We start from the raw sequence: 19,591 nt of genomic DNA, 5'->3' as shown, positions 1-19,591 counted from the left end.
TTGTAGGTGACACAAAAGCAGGACACCAAAGACAACATATCTGTGTGTCTCTAAGGGGCTGCAGTTGGATTTGATTCCCTTCTTGAAACCTGGGCTACAATCTTCCATGGACACCACCTTTATTGCCTTTTTAAAAAGCCCCTTTTTCCTCCATAGGGAAACCGACGTCCATTGTGACTTGCTCCATTCTGCTTTCGGAAACTATGAGGCAAAAATTGCTCTGAGTGCCGTATCGATTTCCAGAAGACAATCTGCGGCGCCGGGAGAATCCTAAATAGCTGCCATGATTGTACAGGCGAAGAGTACAATCTTGTGAGTCTATGTTCCTACTCTAATCCTGAGGATTATTGACCCTGTAGCTCAGCGTGCCTCTCTCACACTGTGGCTGAGTCCCCCCCCCCCTCCCAACGCCCCCCCCCCCCCCCCATCTGACACAGCAGGCCGATGCAGTATTGACCAGGGAGGGGATCGGCCCCACAGTGGGCAAAGAGAAAGGCAAATGCACAGGTGGACAAACACATTTCATTAGGTTGGGAGGAACACGTCTTGTTCTTATATATATCAATATGGGAAAGTCTGGGTTTAGCTCAAATATATTAATTCATTATATTAAATGATTAAGTTAAAAAAATTATAATGAAATGATGTAGTGTATAAATGATGTCATGTACAAACATGAATAATACATAAACAAATATAACCATAATAAATAAATGAATAAATAAATCATCAGTAAACTGCATGAAGTGGTGTATCCTGTGCTCTCTGTATAAGTGTGATGGGAAGGGAAACTTGTAAGATCATCTCTCACAATGGTGAGGCCCGTCAGACAGTCTGATGAGCTTGAAGGTGGGAAAAGCCCTGACTCTCCTCCACCACGCTGGTGTCAGTTTTGTGCTGCGTTGGCGGAAGCCGGGATAGAGACACCGTACATCACCAATGCAAATGAGACTTGATTTGACATTTCCAGTAAGCCCGTCTCAATGGAGCAGCCGGGTTTAGCCAATTAACCACGTCAGTAATCAATTCCTCCAAAGCATTGGCTAAGTCTTCACTTATCCTGCCACATTCATCACCCACAGATTAGCTGATCAGTTACCCAGATGCACTGGCCTAATGGTCCACCCTGGATTGAATGAGATTCAAAATGAAAGGTAACTTGAACTCTGCTGGAATGACACTGAAGAAACTCCTCACCTTCTCCTATACCTGTGGCACCTCATACTGTTTGCCTGGGGGAGGGAGGTGAATCTATGATTAAATGTCAAACCATAGTTTAATTAATTATAGTTCATTATCTGTGTGCCCCCATGTGTGGTTTACCTCTTTGGGAAGACTTGGGAAAAAACGTCCATCTTGAGAGAGAGTGTCATGAGCATCAGAACCAAAACCAAATGCAGACTGCACCTGCAGCTACACCAGACTCTGACACGTGGCCACACAGCCACATAACCAAAACGCTGAAAACTCCCCACTTCAAGTTATCATTTTCATTTAATTGCCTTCATGGCATGGGATAGTTCTTTCTAACAACATGGCCACGTGCGTAGTTTTACACGGTCGTAGCAACAGGAGACTATTAACTCACCGTGTGTCACAGCAGCGGTCATGACCCAGTTTGACTGACATGTTTGGAGGAAAAGCAGCATTTATTCATTCCGTAGGTTTGAGTGACCTGAGCGAGCGGCCATTTTAGAAGCCTGTGATTCAGCCTTATTAGCGGCCCAGTCCTCCCCGCTCTTGTCAGGAAATGTAGAAGGGAGATGAGATGGCAGGACCTGGCTGACTCATCCCCATTCTTGACCCATTCCAGCTCTCATTTCTACCAATCAGAGCGGCTCGCTGGTCTCTGCTGTTTATGAGTAAGACATCTACACCAGCACACCCTGATGCACTTTGATGCAATTACGTAAAAGCTAATTCTGTGTGTGTTTCTGGAAGCATGTTAAGAGAGTACAAACCACCGGTAACATCATCTGTGCAATAGAGAAATTAAATCTGAAATAGGCTATTTAACTTTTAAAATGGCCTACCTATACCCTTCCAAGGGACCTTTAGCTTTGATTTGCATTACGTAACTATAACATTGCAGTAGGCTGCCAATGGCTGTGGCCTGATGGACTTCAAGAGAAGTACATAATGGCATGAGAGCTTACAATGTTCACGGTCAGTTTCTTATAAATGTCCCTTTTACATTATGGTGATGGTCTTTTTATAGCTCCATATTAAAAAAAAACACAGGCTTTAGAGAACTGATCATTTCCATGATTCAAAGCATTTCAAATAACATTCTCCTTGAAACATAACAACCCCCTCGTACTTTTTCAAAGCTTTTCCAAGAGCAGAAGAACTCGGGGAGAGCAGGTCCTATTAGCCTGGCACGCACTAATACATTAACATCAAAGGCAGAACCCCCCCAAAAAGACAAAGCAAAACGTTTAACTACTTGCTACCACTTTGTGCTGAAATGTGCCTCTCCAGTGTTTCTGAAAGACATCAAACATATTCAGGTAGACTTGAGAGATGGCCAAAAGCACAGGCTTACATTCCTGTAAAATGTTTTGATGGAGAATCAATTCAGACAAATTGAGTTTCAAGGGAATTATAATGCGTGGTGGTCAGAGTTATTTCCAAGCCCACAATGCTACTGATTCTGTTCATTGTTCACAATCACTTCAGCAACAGAGACACTTGAACAGAGTGACCTCATCCCAACTCACCACTGTGCCGAAGACCCACAGGACATGATTGCGTTCTGCACATTCCTGCATTGCAGATCGCGATTAGCCTTTGCTACACACCATTCTTTGATTTCAATAGTTCATATTAAGAAATTTCACAAGAACTGAAGCCCGAAAAGACTTGCTCAACACCTTACTCCGTGGGATATTATCTTAACAAAAGGATTAAAGAAATGATTGCAAGCCCGACACATTTCCACCAGCAGCACCCCCGCACCCCATGCATCAGTGATGAAGTCTAAAACCAGCCGGGACCAGGACTTGGGGGATAAGCCTCCCGCTGCTTCATTGTGTTCTGTATGAAGCCTGGGCCTCCGTGCATCCACCTGCCAACCCCCCCATGGCTACAAGCCATTGACTAATATGGGCTTTGTGATTAGTCAATGTCCATTACCTCGGGCAGGACATGATCCTGGTATAATCTCACACGAGGAGAAAAGAGCTCGGTTCAGGCCGCCTGCGTCCGCTTCGGGGACCAGTGGCAAAGAAAACACTTATGAATTGCCATTATTATTCTCCCTGATTTTCCTGCGTGGCACTTAGATCAGATAACTCTCGTCACGGCATCTAGATGGAAGGGAAGCCTCGGTGCGCCTATACACTTCTAGTGATTTTGGAGTGCGTGTGTGTGAAGAGCTGCAAATCTAGGCGAAAAAGGTAGAGATGGAGGGGGAAGGATAAGATCTCACTTCACAAGAGATCTGAAACACTGTTGCAATTCAGCCTGAGAGGAATGAGGTTCCTGAGAAAAAGAGGGGAAAGAAGAACAGAAACACACACACACACACACACACACACACACACACACACACACACACACACACAAACACACACACACACACACAACCACACACACACACCTACACACACACACACACACACACACACACACACACACACACACACACACACACACACACACACACACACAAACACACACACACACACACACACACACACACACACACAACCACAGAGTCATGGCTTTGCTGCAATTGTATGAAGGTATTAGATAAACATATAGCTGTGATCTGCACGAATCCTGACACTGAGAGAATGCCCACACTGGCTCACTGGCACAGTGGGTCATTCCTTAAGGTCTCGGGAAGCGCTGGACCTGCTATAAACAACACAGCTGCAGCGGTCGCCATGGCCTGGGAAGGATGCCAAAGGCAGTCCCCGTGAGGGGCCGGTGGCACGCTCCGGAGCGGGCACAGTCATCTGGGGCAGTATCACCACTGACTGCAGCACGCTTGCTTATTCATTGGCCTGTGTGAGGGCAACTGGCTCTGTGGTGGCGCCACACACACACACACAGCAGCAACGATCTCCCAATTAGATCCACACAATTTGCCACAGCAGAAGGTGAAAAGCAACATTTCAGCCATTTAGCCAAGCTAATAGGTAGGACGTGTGTCCTGACACGGAACACTTAGTGCAGCTAGGCCGTACACATGAGGATACCAGAGGATAACCTTGATCAGTTAAGTATGGTCAAACAGTCGTTAAGACTATTTGATACTTGGGAACAGTGTTGGTATTAGGTCTGTGATCTCAAAAGAGCCGCAAAAGCATGTGTTTGGATCCACCAAGACTGTGTATTAATGATAAGAAGAGAAACAGCAGCCAAGCCAATAGTCAAGCCAGTGAACAGTGCATCTGTTTTCATATGACTTGGCTCTATTCTTCAGCTGATGCATTATGCCAAACAATGCCTTTTAATTGTATGTAAAGAAACATGTGCGTGGGGATGCATGGTTTTCAATGCTTAAACCGTACAGTGTGATGTGCTCTGGCAACGCAGAAGCAACATGTATGCCTTGTGGGTTCTAAGGGTTCTTAGTTCTAAGGGGCCTTCTTCTTGAAAGGAGCGCTTCAGACAGGTACGGTGTGGGGCCGTGTTGAAAAAGATTATTGAGCACAAACATTGTCCAAACACCAACATGTTGCATGCGCCTCATTTGAGATTCAAAGCATGCATAGTTTCCAAGGCTGCGGCAGGCTGAGCAGGTACAAGTCATCATAATTGCCACCTGAGAGTCATTCGCACAATAACTTTCCCGTCATGACAAAGCAGCCCGCCATATCTGCCCAAACAACCAGGCCCAAGTGTCACTAACAAGAATATGCCAACGAACAGCAATTCTTTTAGTATGCAAAACTGAACGCCTCCTTTTTTTTCTGTACCCTTTCTCGCCCCATCTTGGTGGCATTTCATTTGATTCATTTCTCTGACTTATAAAATAGATTTTAATTATAATATTGTCTAATGGAAAGAAGTTGCAGACGATTTGCGTGAACCATGGCAGCCTGTCAAAATGGAACCTCAAGGTCACAACACAATGGGCGTTTTTATCTCAAAGCACCAGTGGTGGCATTATGGTAACAAAGAGCATTGGCTTCTAATGGTGGCAATTAACTTATCAGCACACTGTCTTTCAGTCAGTGAATTTGAGAAGGCGACGCGTCTGATTTATTTTTCGCACAGAGATAGTGAGAAAGCTATTGTGCGCTGGGAAAATGTCTGCCATCAAGGATCCGCGGCAGCCGAGCGTCAGCGCTGAGTGCTTGTTTGGGTCAAATGGCAGTCCCAAGCACCGCATCATCCTCTGAGGAAAATGGAAGAGACATTTCTCACTCTCACGGATGTTCAAATCATTTCTAAAAAGCCATACTGAGAAAGAAGCTTTTTTTCCCTTCTTTTTGTTAGGCATCATAATGAAGGCCAAGGTTTCTTTGGTATATGAGAATACTTTGAGAAGGCTTTTTTGAAACATCTTGGACAGAACAAACAAAAATTCTATTCTGCCCAGAAGGGTTGTCCTCAACTCAGGCGATAAATACAAACTTCCACCAAGGAGTGGATTTTGGGCATAGTCTTCTCTGACAGGGAACATTTGCATGCACCGATCACAAACCATCACGGCCTGAGTCTGATTTATCTATCTGGCAAAAGGATATCATGCTCCTTTTATTGGAAGAGTGGCGGCGCATTATGCCTCCATATCTCTGTACTAGCAAGGAAACAAGCCTGTGTTGCGGGTTAATGCAATTAATCTCTCTTGGATATCCTTGAAGTTAATATCCTGACAGGCTTTAAAAAAAAAGAATACAATTATTGTTTTAAAAGGTTAAACCTCTTTAAAGACTCAAGCACCTGGGAAGAGGTCGTCAAATTAGTCTGAGTTGCTTCAAATGGCATCAGCAGTAAACAAATGTCATTCATCCTTTTGTTGTTATTTCTGTTCAGATAATGTTACTTAATCAGACTAAGGCAGAAGAATAAATACATGCCACATAAGACTATTTTCAACCAAATGTCTCTTTAAATGGAATGGAGAAAGAGATTGCATTTCTCCATACCATTTATGGTTATCCATCACCATAAACATTGCCTCCCATATCTTACGCACTCCCCATTCATGTAGGGTACTGCTCTTGTGTTTGACACACTCGGCTCTTTCCAGCCCTGACCAGTCTCAGTCCAGTCTTTTACCTCCATAGAAAATAGAGCTGTCTTCTCCTGCTCCCACAAGTCACAACACAGCGGGTGCCAGAATGACTGCTAAAAACGTTTAACATTTAAACTCTAAGATTAAAAGATGAAAAGATCTAACATCGTTTCAGTACCTAGTTCTGAATTTGCCAATGTGTTCCATTAGATGAGTCTAGATGATTCAAGTGAATGTGTATCACATATAACGAATGTTACACAATTTACATGCCAGGCCTAAATCAATTCTTCAGAATGGGTGCATTCATTGGATAGGCGCCATTTGATCTCGACAAAAATACCATGTTGAAAAAAACCTTGGCTCCGCGTGTTTTATCTAGTAGAAGGTGGTCCTTCTGTCGGCGTGACATGAATGACGTGACTGACAGCAGCATGGTGGCATGATCTAGAGTAGTCCTCACTTGGACTGCAGGTAGGTGGCAGCTCGGACCTTGTGGTATATAGACGGTGCAGGGGAGGCTGGAGTGGAAGCACAAGTTACACAAGTGGCAGAGCCATCACACCAAACTGTCTGTCACCGGGGAGACGACAGCTGTGGGAAGAGGAAGAGGAGGAGGAGGAGGGTCTGTGCATGCTAAACACCCTGTCAGTTTGAATGATAGGCTCTTGCGCTGATGAAGGACCACGCCGCACGTCAAGCTTTCCCGGGGGCCTCTGCTGCTTGCTAATCAGGGCCAGGTAAAGTCTTGCACGCATTCAAAGGAAACACTAGCCAGACACGCTGTAAGATTTGGGGAACTTTGAATCATTCCTGCTCTCTGACGCAATAAGACCATCTCCAAGTGAGCTGGTGTTAGCGCTCTCTGTTTCTTCATCTCGTGGCTCATTGTAATCCCCTTACAATCCACTGTTTGCATCATTAACCGTCCTTACAAGGTTTTAGAGTGCTCCTACCATCTTGGAGTTATCAGAGATCATTTCTCAGAGCATCCCTACAAACAAAACGTGTGTACACACATGAAACTATGAATATGCAAATGACTGTGTACAAACAAGTCATTGTGAACAAAATGATTAGGTCTCTCTCAAAGCAAATATTTCTAGTTACACAAGGAACAAAGGAACATACAGTATTCTCAGGGAGGATCAACACAAAGGATTTCTATTATCGACCTGGAGCTTAAAGACCTTGAGACCTGGGCCTCTTCACAACTTTAAAGAGCTCACTGACGATACCTGAGAGCTCCTCGGTACACAGTTTAAACACGTACCTGTATATAAGCACCTAGAATATCTTTACGCTTGGCTATGATGTTAAAAGACTTGAAATAAGAGTCCAAATGATCTGCCAGGGACTTAGAATACAGGTATGAACCACGGCGCGTGATAATCCGATGCCATCACATTATAATTATACATCTGTTATAGCATGTAGCCGCTGAAGAGATACGAACCATCATCACGATAGCTCTAAGGGCACTTCATGCTGTATTCTGAATGTCATCCGTGTACAATGGAGGGTGTGGGGCGCTGTTCATGTCAGTAAAACCGATTTGTCAACCCCATTCGTGATTTACGTCAGATCACACGCATGGTGCTCCGCGTGCCGGGGACGCTGAGCAGACCCAGGAAGCCGCTCTGAACGAGTCCCCATTCTGGCAGCAGTTCTGAGCTGAGCGAGACTCGATGATGAGCCCTGATACTGTTGCTGTGCTCACGGCCCAGCCTGGGCGTGGGGCTGATAAGATTTCATGCCGGAGCCAAATCTGCGCTGACGCTGAGCTTCTAAGAGCCCCGCAGGAGGTACCCCCGGAGGCAGCACTGAGCGAGCGGTGAGACTGGTGGCACACAATCACAATACTCTGCTGCACAGTCGCCAGAGAAAGGACACAAATGGTGTGTCGATAGACAACCAAGAAAAGACCGGACAAGGCCTCAAAGGACAAAAACAGCAAACCCTCTCTTTGTGGTTGAAGATCGGTCAACGGACAAGATAAAGAAAGAGAAAGAGACAAAGAGAGAGAGAGAGAGAGAGAGAGAGAAAGAGAGAGAGAGAAATGGAGCTTTCAGAGGATTGCAGACCTTCCTCTGAAGACCCTCAGGGGAAACAGAGAGATCAGCTGCAGTGCCACTGCACACACATTCCTCTGGGTTCAGCGGGAACGTCCCCACTGTGAGAGGTTGTGCTGTGGTCCAAGAGGATCCACACGGCTCCATTCTTGAGGTCTATTGAGTCACATCTCACAAAGACACTGAGTCTGAGGCATTGACCCAAAACAAAGTGACAGGGAACAGGATAACAGTATGATTCTCTGGATGTCAACACCATCCAGTGTCAGCCCAGATCAGTCCTGCAGCAAAGGCACGGCGAAGCTTGAGCAGAACTGTCCATTTCTAGTTGCTTTTAAAAGCAAGCCTTTGAAACGTGGTCCTGCTGGGATGCAGGTGTTTAATGTCTGCACCAGAACCATTATCCACTCCTGGTTCTGAACTCTGCACGTCCATGCCGTGAAGTAACCTGCTACCACTGCACAATTAATCACACGTCAAAATGACAAGCACTGCGCCAGTAACGCGTGCCAGAGGGAGTAGGGTCATCAACTCTGGGTCTCGAGAGGAGCAAGATGGCTGGGAACACAGTCAGATGTCTCCCCGGTGGCTCATTTGCATCCTGTAAAGGTGAATTGCAACATGGGATTATGGCAGGAGCCACCTGCTTACTTGCCGTTGGAGACAGCCGGCAGGTAAATGAACTAAACGCAATTTCCCCCCCACCGCTCGCCGAGGAGAAAAATCCTCATCATCTTTAACAGGTCATTTTCTTCAAATGCTGTTTACACGTAGCGCTTGCAGAAAAATAATAGTGAATTATAGGAGAACGTATAATGTGCCGTGTTTTACATAATTCCTTTCCTGTTGGCTTTTAGGGCATTAGGTGCATTCTTTTGCATCTCCGTGAAAAACAATTGCTTTGGGCTTGATATTCTATCTAGTATTCTAATTGAAAAGACATTGACCCGTGGAGGCAGTCTGCATAATAACTCGGACTCATTATCAAGTGAATGAATAGTTTATAATTGAAAAGTAAACTCCTAAACTGAAGTCCACCGGGGCAGACGTTTATGTTGGCTCAGCCCCCGATAACAACAGCCCACTGTGTGTCCCGTCATCCAGCCCACTGTGTGTCCCGTCATCCAGCCCACTGTGTGTCCCGTCATCCACACACACACACGGTCTCCAGCCCACTGTGTGTCCCGTCCTCCACACACACACACGGTCTCCAGCCCACTGTGTGTCCCGTCCTCCACACACACACACGGTCTCCAGCCCACTGTGTGTCCCGCCATCCAGCCCACTGTGTGTCCCGCCATTACACACACAGTCTCCAGCCCACTGTGTGTCCCGCCATCCAGCCCACTGTGTGTCCCGCCATCCAGCCCACTGTGTGTCCCGCCATCCAGCCCACTGTGTGTCCCGTCCTCCAGCCCACTGTGTGTCCCGTCATCCAGCCCACTGTGTGTCCCGTCATCCAAAACACACAACCTCTGGTACCCGCTCTGCCAGATGACAGTCAGAGCATCTCCTAACCAGCCATTACTGCTATTCAGTAAGCACCACACTGCATAAATAATGATCATGTGTGTGCCTGCAGGCCTTGTCTCGTGAAGGACGAGGTGAAACAAACAAAGCAATAAATGACTGACTAATTAGAGACTGACTGCCGCCACCGCCGCCGCCACCGCCGCTCACCAAATGAAAGCGCGGTATGTTTTCCCGGGGTAATGAGACGGCGGTTAAATGAATGACACTCTGAATGGGAGGGTGAACCACCCAAAGGCCCTTTCATTGACAGGTCTGAGCTCATCACCTCGCGGGGGGCCGCTGCACTGCCTCCTGATTGCAGTCACAATCAGGTGGCTCTGTCTGGAAATTAGTGGACATATGGGTGGTTACGAGTGTCTGGAGGTGTGTGTGTGTGTGTGTGTGTGTGTGTGTGTGTGTGTGTGTGTGTGTGTGCATGTGCCCGCAAGTGGATTTTGAACCATTTGCGTGTTTTTCCAGTAACTAAACATGTACAGCCTATATGGTATTTAAATCACAGTGGGCTCATCGTTTTAGCCCTTCCACATTCCATTTCCCTCTGAGGACACAGTGGCACAAACTGATGCAAATTGGCACTAAAAATTCAGCCTTGGGAAGCAGCTTTGAGTGGTGCAGAGGGCCGCTGCCTTCCAAGGCCTTTCGCCTCCTAGTGTCCTAAGGCCTGCGACTGTGAGAGTGCCTGGAGAAAGCGCTTATTGGTAATACAGTGTAAATAATTAAAATGGAATTGAACAGCCCTCCTCTGGGGATTTCATTATTCAATTATAACGACCTAGTCAAGGCCACCTGTTTTTCACGATAATCAATGACTACGGTGCAAGCAGAGGCGTGTTTGAGAACACGTGGACGCATTTATAGACTCAAATCCAAAGGGGACTTCTCATTACAAACATTTCTTCAACTTGGCCAGACACAGGTAAGCTTGACATCAATTTTCCCTTCACTTCACACAGGACCCGACGCACGAGAGGCTTTTTTCCCCTCTTGTGTTGATGACTTACACAACAATGTCACTGTAGGACACGTAGTGGCCGAGCGCGGCGGTGATTCGTGCCCATTCGTCAAAGACGCCGGAGGGAGGAGGGTGTGCGTGTGCGGTGTGGAGCTTGGCCCGTGCGATTTATTCCTTCACGCTCGCCACCCGGGAGCAAGGAAATAAAATATGATCCGTCGTCTCCACATGCACAGCGGTGTCAGGGACGGCGACGCCAATTCAGCTCCGGCTCTTTTATTTAAGGCTGAGGGAGCTTGTGAGAGACGTCCCCCTAATGGAAACACTCCGTCAAGGAGAAGGACAGCGCGGGGCGGGGGCGCGTGCTCTTCTTTAACGCAGAGACGCACCACAGAGCAGTCAGATATGAAGTCATCGCACTACAGTTTCTCTCGAGCACCAGCATCTCTGTGGCCTGGGAGAAAAACATTCCCCCTGCTGCGAGATTCCAGTTGATCATAACAGGTCTTAAGTGCAAAAGCACTTCTGTCTGCAGAAGGAGGCATTTTCATGGAAAGAACGGCTTTGCAAAAGGCCCCTTGAGGCTGTCAAGCCATAGGGCACTGGCAATGGGTTCTTTACACCGGTCAAAATAAATGAGAACTACATAAAAAAAATAGACTGCAACAGTTCTTACAGGTACTGGGTTCACCCATGTAGGGGATCACCCAGTTAAGCTAAGTGTGCGTCTGCTAATGTGGGGAATGTGATATATTTCATTATGTTAAGAGGCACTGGGTGTGATTGGAATGTGTACCTGCAGGCCATGACGCAGCCACTAACCACTGGAAGAGCATCTTGTATATCTTCCCATTTGCGTGGTATTCAAAGTGGTTAAAAAGCATTTACGTTGTTTACTGCACAAACATTACTCATGGGTATTAAACCTGAAGGTACGAAAAAAGTGTTTTGTTTTTTTAAGTCACACAAACCAAAAAGAAATAGAACATAAAAATACATGAGGCAAATATATACTATATCACTTCTCCTAAGGCAACTATCGACAATGAGCATTTGTTACTCAAAAAGTGCCAAAGCCTCGACAAACTAAAGCTGGATTTGACATCCACTGCGTATGAGCATATTTCCTGTGCACACACACCACTGTCAGTGTGAAGCACGTACAGCGAGCGCCTCACAGAATGAGTAAGGACTCACGGGGGAGGGAGAGGGAGAGGGCCGCCCGTGTTTGCCAAGCGCTGGCTCCGGTTTCATTCAGCTGCTTAAGTTCGAATCAGACTTAATTCCACTCCAGCCTGAGTAAGTGGGAGGAAGTAAATAGGCCTAATATGGAGTGATGGCTCTCCTGAGGACTGATCTGCAGCTACGGGGAGCCCCTGCGCTGAACAGCGCCTCGCTCAGGCCTGTCGCACGCTGCGTGACGCTCCCCTCAGCCCTGTTCATTTGCCTCTAACGAGCCACAGCCCCAGCCAGATGAGGGAGGACCCTGAGAGTCATGACAGACGCAGACCACTTCATCCACCACTGCAGCTTTGCTAGTGTGTAGAACTGAAGTTACCCATTTGGCCACTGTGACTGTAATGCTTTGTCAGTCTGTAGCTCTGCCTATAATGTGTCAGATGGCACAGAATGGAATTTGGTGTTTATTACCTTTAAAATAGCTTAAGGTGCCGAATACAATAGATAGCATTCAAATCTAAATAATATAGATGGCATGGACATGATGATGAATTTGCTCTGTACACAGAAAAATGACGCTGTAAAACTGCGTTTGATATTTGCCCAGTGGTGCCTGTAATTTGGTTTGGCGTAAGAGCTGTGTGTTGCTGTGTTTATGTGCGCTGCCTCCTTGGCATTTGATCTTTATGTTCCCCAAAAGGGAACTGATAAACTATACTGTGTGCCATTTTAACAGCAGTCATGTATCCCATCATTTACCTGTGTGTGTGTGTGTGTGGGTGTGGGTGTGGGTGTTTAAATGTCTATCCGGATCTGCATGTGTTCTTGTATGTGTATTTGGGCATGCATACACCCCCTTTGCAATGTGTATATATGTGTGTGAGTGTGTGTGTATGTGTGTGTGTTTGAATGTACGTGTGTGTGTGAGTTTGTGTGTGTGTGTGTGTGTGTGTGTGTGTGTGTGAGTGTGTGTGTATGTGTGTGTGTTTGAATGTGCGTGTGTGTGTGAGTTTGTGTGAGGCCACGGAGTCGTGGTGAGCATCGCATCTGCAGGTTCCTCCTCCCCGTGCGCCTGCCTGCCTGCCATAATGAATCAGGTGAGAGCAGGCTGAGATGGCTGCAGACCAGATGCTGCACATTCAGCTAAGACAGGTGCCCTCCAGCCGCTTCCTGTCTGTTACCACGGTAATGGTTTGTTTCCATTCCTGGCAAATGACGGGGAACAACAATAACCCCACCGCCCCCCAAAAAAACATTCTCCATCTCCAAGCTCCATCCGGGACCCTCCATCATGTCATCACTACAAGGGGAGGGGGGGGGGGGGGGGGTCTGGGGAGTATTTGGGGTCACAAGAGTCTGCAGCCAGATTCCTGAGGGTCACAGTAAGGTTTTGAGGAGTGCCAACAGGTGTTGTGAGGGTTAAAGTACTCCCCTTGTGCCCTGTTGGGTTGTGCCACGCTGGCGCCATTTCCTGTTTTGATGGGGGCGCCATACGAGAAAATACACCAAACCAAAGGATGGTCTGAGACCAATGGTTTTATGTCCTGTGACTGTGATGAGACCATGATTCATTTCACTGCTGTGATTAATTAAAGTCCTCTCAGTGGGAGAGATCGTCCGCATTGCAGAGCGGAGCAACAATTAAAATGTCTCTGCACAGTGTGGCCTGCACACACACTGATAAAAGGGGATTTTATGTGTCAGGAGAATTGCCACGTAATTCACCTCTGCCCCCTCACACGCGCACTCAATGTTCACGTTTTTTTTTTTTCTCTCCTCTCATCGTAATGAACTGCCACGGGTAAGCAGCCCGCAGTCATGTTTATGAAACAGACTAATAATAAAGAAGAGAATACATCCATAGTGGAGGATGTATAGCCCTGGCCCACAGTAGGGAGAGAGGAGGCCATTCATCCAGCCTGTCATAGAGACTCAGCTCTGACCACAATGTGATCAGACAGCCGCATCCATCACTGCATTGCCAGAGACATCCTCTTAGTGTCAGCGCACAGTGAACCAGGGACTTCAGTGGCATCTCACCCACATCAGTCTTTTCCTTCAGATATGCTTTATTCTTCATGACTCGAATAGTCCGTATGCTCTCATATACTGGTGTGTAAAAAGTGATACAAAAGAGCATCTCCCGATTCTGATTGGTGTCTTGGTGGCTAAAAATACACGCGGGCGTCGGTTAGTCACAGGTGGGGCGGAGGCAGGGAGGAAGGGTCTTTTCTGGAGGCTGGTGAAGTCGTGTGAGAAGGTGCCTCAAGGGACACCGGGGGGAAGAATAGCATCTTAGGATGTGTCACCACATCTGTCAACAGAAGTAAACTTGTCCCGTCTCGGAGAGAGAGAGAGAGTGGGAGGATAGGCCAGTGAGCTGAAAACCACGCCATTTTGACTGCAAGTGGACAGACCCTTAAAGAGGGACTTACCAATGTTTGATATCTAATTTCCCTCAGAACCCGACACCATAGAACAGGGTACTTCGGAGCTGCTCAGAAATAAGGAAGGCACAGCACTGGAAAATGAAACCGCTGGGAATACTTTGCTTGCTTTTATCTCTGGAAGCAATTGTGTATTGGTGGCCTCTAAAAAGCAAGATATCACCAAGAATAACACTCGGATTGAGAGCACCAAATACACCCTATATATATATCCCTAAAGCATCTCATGGAAAAGGCTGAGAAGACTTAAGTCTCTGGAATCAGCTGATTTAGACCCCCGAATAGTGCTGCCAAACATTTCTGTTTGTTCTTGGAAATGCTGGCACTTGTTTGGCCGAAACACTAAAGCCCTCCATTTGAAGTTGTGTCACAGAGGCGTCTATCCGTCAGGAGAATATCTCTCTGTGCAACTGTCAGCAGATGATCAGCTAATGAGGCTCTGTTTGGCCCTTGGAGGACACCGTATCTCGCTAACCCCAATGCCATCTCCTGCATTTCTGAGCAGGCAGGGTGAAGAGTGAGAGGGGCCAGCCTTTTCTATCCCCAAAACTGAAACCCTCTCTGCTCTACTTTTATGAGTGCAGTTTCAATCTGGGAGCTCATTTCCAGTCCAGTGCACCACAGCCATTTTTTAAAATGACCTGCCACAGAGATTAATCCTGACCAGCAAACCTGAGGGGTTCTCAGCTGTGACTCCATCTAACTCCTGGTCTTATGTACTGTTTGGAGTTATTATACTTTAATACTGTAGGCAGATGATTGTGTGCAGCATTGAATAATGTCATGAGGAAAGGTCACAGCCATCAAACTGACTGATATAAGATGAATGGTGAAGTGCTGGCTCAGAGTTTATCGCAACTCAAATTAAAAGGCGAGGACACTTTTTAAAAGGGGCGGTCCGTGGTTGAGGAACCGACGGGATGGCACAGGTAGTCCACAGAACCACACAGCCCATCGGAGATCTTTTTTTTTTTACTTTTTAACTCAGCTCAAACAAAGCTGTTGACTTTTTTTATTTTCCAAAGAACTGGAAGCGAGTCCCCTGCTGCTCTTAAGCATCTGTGGTTACGACCATATAAAATGGACATTTATTTTCAAAGGGACTGTGGCAGGATCAAATTGCTATGTTTCAGAATTGAAAGAAACGCGTAATTATTTCAATGAAACAGAAAATAAAAGGGTTTAATTTACTTCTCCACAGTACCCTCAATCAATACCCTATTTTATCAGAAAAAAAGAAATTGTGTTATGTTGTTTTTCAACGACCGTCTGGAGCCTTTCAGTACTTCCACCTCTGTCGTGGTTGTGTAATGGTTTGCTTTGGCAATTACTGTTGGATATGACTACGGCTATAAAGTGTATGTTCTGAGATGCATGGGGGGTGGGGGGTGGGGGGCTGGGCTTGAGAAACCAATCATTCTTGTCTAAAACAAGAAAATCAATAAGAAACCTTTAGCTGGAGTAACCACACAACACGTCCACTTTTATCATGCATTGCCATTTCAACACCTCTTCCATTCATATACAGATCCAAAACTATTTTAATGAGAAAGGAGACTGGGCATGTCTGGAGAGCCACAAAGGCACTAAGGGCCTTGACAGCCACTGACTATTGCAAATGTAAATTCCCCACATTTAACATTTCAGCCCAGATAACTGTCAAAGGCCTGCAAAAATTGGGTGATTTATTAGATGTTTTTTCAACTTCATTATCTTGGCACAACAATTTCTCACAGTTCATTTCTTGCTATGCACCTAATACCTACTATTTCAAAGCTTTCTCTCTCACCTTTCATAGTTTTGTTATCACTCATATTTTAAATTGAAAATGGTCCCTCGATTCAATGCCACAGGAGATGATTCTTCATCTATTCACAGTGATCCATTAATATTCAGTGCTATCATCTCCACCTTACAGTTGGACCCGTTCCCACAGATGACGAGGTGCTGATCTGGCCGTGATGGACTGGAGAAGTGTTTCCAGCACAATGCTGTTGGCAAATAATTAAAAGAAAGACCTAGGAGTGGGTCCTGCACTGTGCTATTGCAGTTAATGCAGTATCGTTTATTCCCTATGGATGTGTCACTATGAGCCCTGGTGCACATTCGTCATGCAGATATGATCAATGCTTGGACTGTAGTTTCTGGCAGCGCTTCCTCCTCTCAAGGCAGGAGGGGGGTAAGCAGGTGGGGGTGGGGTGGGGTGGAGTGGGGGGAGTGGTGGTGGGGCAACTTAGCCAAGTCAAAGCCATCTAAAGGCGGTGTCCGGCTTCACACGGACCCCGGCATGCCGGGCCACCACCTCTCGGTCGAGAGAACGCTGGGTCGGGGGGGTCTAATCAGGGTGGACGCCTCACGAATAAAAAGACAACGCGACCCGTCCGCCACGGCTGCTGAGGAGTTTGGCGTGGCGTTTGGCTTGAGTCACGGACGTGTGATCCGAGGCCACTCACAGCATCATCATGCCCCCAATGTCACACCTGATAAGCTCTGTCTGAGACCAAAGCGCTGAAATGGAGTCAGAAGCGTGGCTTGTTCAAAAGAATAATCCGGCACAGCTGTTCGACAAAGAGAGGAGCAGCGTGAGATGAGATCGCTAATCCATAATGGCTGCTGATGGATATTTACAAAGGGCCTGTAAAAAGCCGGCCATATTTGCACATTGCTGTGCACACGACTGGTTCTAAAACCAGCAATTAGGTGGAAGAATACTCTTCTTTTGCTATGCAGCCTTACATTATGCATTCCCTTGCTCTCTCTTTCAAAACAACGTTAAGTATTTATGCCTTTTCATCTGACGTTCCTTAAAGTAGAAATGAGTTTGTTCAGTTAAGGATTGAAACCTTTGCTCTCTTAGAGTTCTAATGAGTGGGGATCCATAGTCATCAGATGGCATGTCAATCAGGCCAGGGCCCCTGTGTGTCGGCCCCGGGTTCACTGGAGGATACTACTGCCTCGCTGAGGTAAACTGCAGAGGATGACGCATTGAGAAGTCAAGGCCATGCTAATAACCATAATGATATTAGCCCACCACAGAACAAGGTTAGGATTAACATGTGTCACTGTGCTGGTGCTTGATGGGTATTGATAGTTTCCTAGCTGTGGAAGTCTTAACTCACTCAGTGCTGAGGTGAAAATCAATCACGTGTTCACCTGATCACTAGAGTGAAAGCATCCCTGAACAAAAGGAGCAAGAGACTGACTGCGTGAGAGCACAATATGAAGAGAAGCGTGAGACCAGAGTGATGATGATGATACTGAGACTGCCATTCTCAAGGCATCCACCACCGCACGAGAGCTTGTGGCTGCATATCTTAATACCGTCTCTCGGACTGTCTCTCACTCTGTAGGCGACTGTATGAATTTTGCTCTAAATGTTAATTTATCATCACAGGTAGGGTTCTTTCCGTCAGGAACTGCAGACAAACATTTTTAAATCATTCACCTGCTGACTAGGAATAAGAGTGTGTGTATGTAATTATTGTGACACCCTTGCAATTCAACTTCATTGAAATTATGTGAAACAGCCAGAGCGTTAAATTGAGTGATGAAATATCGTGGTGCCTCTAACACATCCATATAGATGTCCACCCTCCTGCATCTAATGATGGAAATGTCTGCCGCACAGTAATCATATAGACAATTCTAAAGCCCCTGTGGACCATTATTTAATCAGTGAAAAGGTGCAATCAGCGAATATCAAAGCCAATTTTGGGGCTCACTCGTAATATATGACTCAGTTAGCTGTGATGGAAATGTATTGTCTGTGTTTATGCAGTAATGTATGCCTGTCTTCTGCTAAATGAAAAGGTAATCACTGTTGCAATAACCCCATGCCGCCTTGACAGTGCCATGTGTCAGACAAAGAGTATCTGAAGTGCAATCAGCAGGCAAATTTCTGTTGGCGGGAGTGAGGTCCTCACCTCGTCTGCTCCGGTGCTGAGTGAGCGCCTAGAGTTTTTGAGACACTTCGTGACCAACCGACAGAGAACCATACCTAGTCTTGTAGAGTAAACTTTAACATGGCTGATATGACATTTGTGTTAGTGACCGAGCAGGACAAATGTCAGAATGAGAGCAGCTTGGAATGTACAGTTCTTCCAGCACCTGAACTCCTCAAAGAAGGTGGCAGTTATTTAGCACTAGCACTGGTTCAATAGAGAAAACCCCTGAGAATGCTAACGAAATCGAAACAGGTGAATTTGACGTCCATGCTCTCGGAAAACAGATTATTTAAGAGTTCATAGAGAATCACTGAATTTTTGACAAGTGACCAAGCTCTTTCAGTTTTCAGGCAATCAAACAAAAATCTAATTTTAATTCCTAGCAACATTTCCAGGTTGATGCCTTATAGACGCATTCGTTCTCTGACATTTTGAGCAGTTATGTGGTGCCTTCATATATTGCATACTGCAGAGGACTCGTGTTGTAACATAAAATGAATCGAAAAGAAACATATGGGGTAAGTTCTGTCACGACAACCATACCTGTGTAATACAGAGTGGTACGACGTAATGTGATATGAAAGTAATCGCCACACGCGAAACATCCAAAGTAAATAAAGTTATGCATCTGTATAGGAAGGTACATGACATTTTCAGAAAAAAATGGTTGTAGGAAGAAAAAAAAAGCACTTACCAACAAATACGATCTGAAACAGGTACAATCCCAAAAGGTCCATTGTGATTTGCGATAGCGTATTGCAGGGCACAATTATTCCAGTAGCAGAATAATCTGTATTTTCACGTGTCTGGATTTATCATGAGATTTATGTTACCGATCTTGTGTGAATACCATGCAAAAGCTGATGTAAAAACATTCTCCTTAATACCCTCTTGTTGAAATATTCAGAGAGCCCGGAATTACGTTATTTGGAGTTATCTGCGCATAAAATAACGTTATATATATATAATGAAACGGCAATGAAATCCTGGGCACGCAGTAGGAAAAGCTTATTTTTTACGGTGATTTAAAATGTCAGTTGAAGTTCTCCTGAGATACGCTCATTAACTTTGTTGGCATAGTGCAGAACAAAAAGCGAGTTACACCACACCGGATTGCTGACGACCGTTCCCTCCGTGTTCAGACAAGCAACTGGATAGAATTTGGTGAATTCAATGATCATGAGTAGGCACGCATGTCCCTTCAAACTCCCTCTGAAGAGGAACTGCCCGGCATCGTAAGCGATAGAGAGATGAGAGCGTTTATCTTTGTG

General features: G+C 45.9%; 1 protein-coding gene across 2 annotated transcripts in view; it reads right to left on the bottom strand.

Annotated features, from left to right (window-relative positions):
• Positions 1-19,551, bottom strand: part of gfra4b (GDNF family receptor alpha 4b) — a 38,167-nt gene extending 18,616 nt beyond the window's left edge. For both annotated transcript variants that reach the window (XM_031587566.1, XM_031587567.1), the window contains exon 1: positions 19,015-19,551. In XM_031587566.1, coding sequence (XP_031443426.1) covers positions 19,015-19,057 — 43 coding nt within the window. In that variant the 5' untranslated portion in view covers positions 19,058-19,551. The remainder of the gene's footprint in view (positions 1-19,014) is intronic.
• Positions 19,552-19,591: the final 40 nt, after the last annotated feature.

This window comes from Clupea harengus, chromosome 20 (assembly GCF_900700415.2).
Source record: "Clupea harengus chromosome 20, Ch_v2.0.2, whole genome shotgun sequence".
Taxonomy (NCBI): domain Eukaryota; kingdom Metazoa; phylum Chordata; class Actinopteri; order Clupeiformes; family Clupeidae; genus Clupea; species Clupea harengus.
The sequence above is the reverse complement of the archived record's forward strand: the minus strand, read 5'-3'. Positions and strand labels throughout refer to the sequence as shown.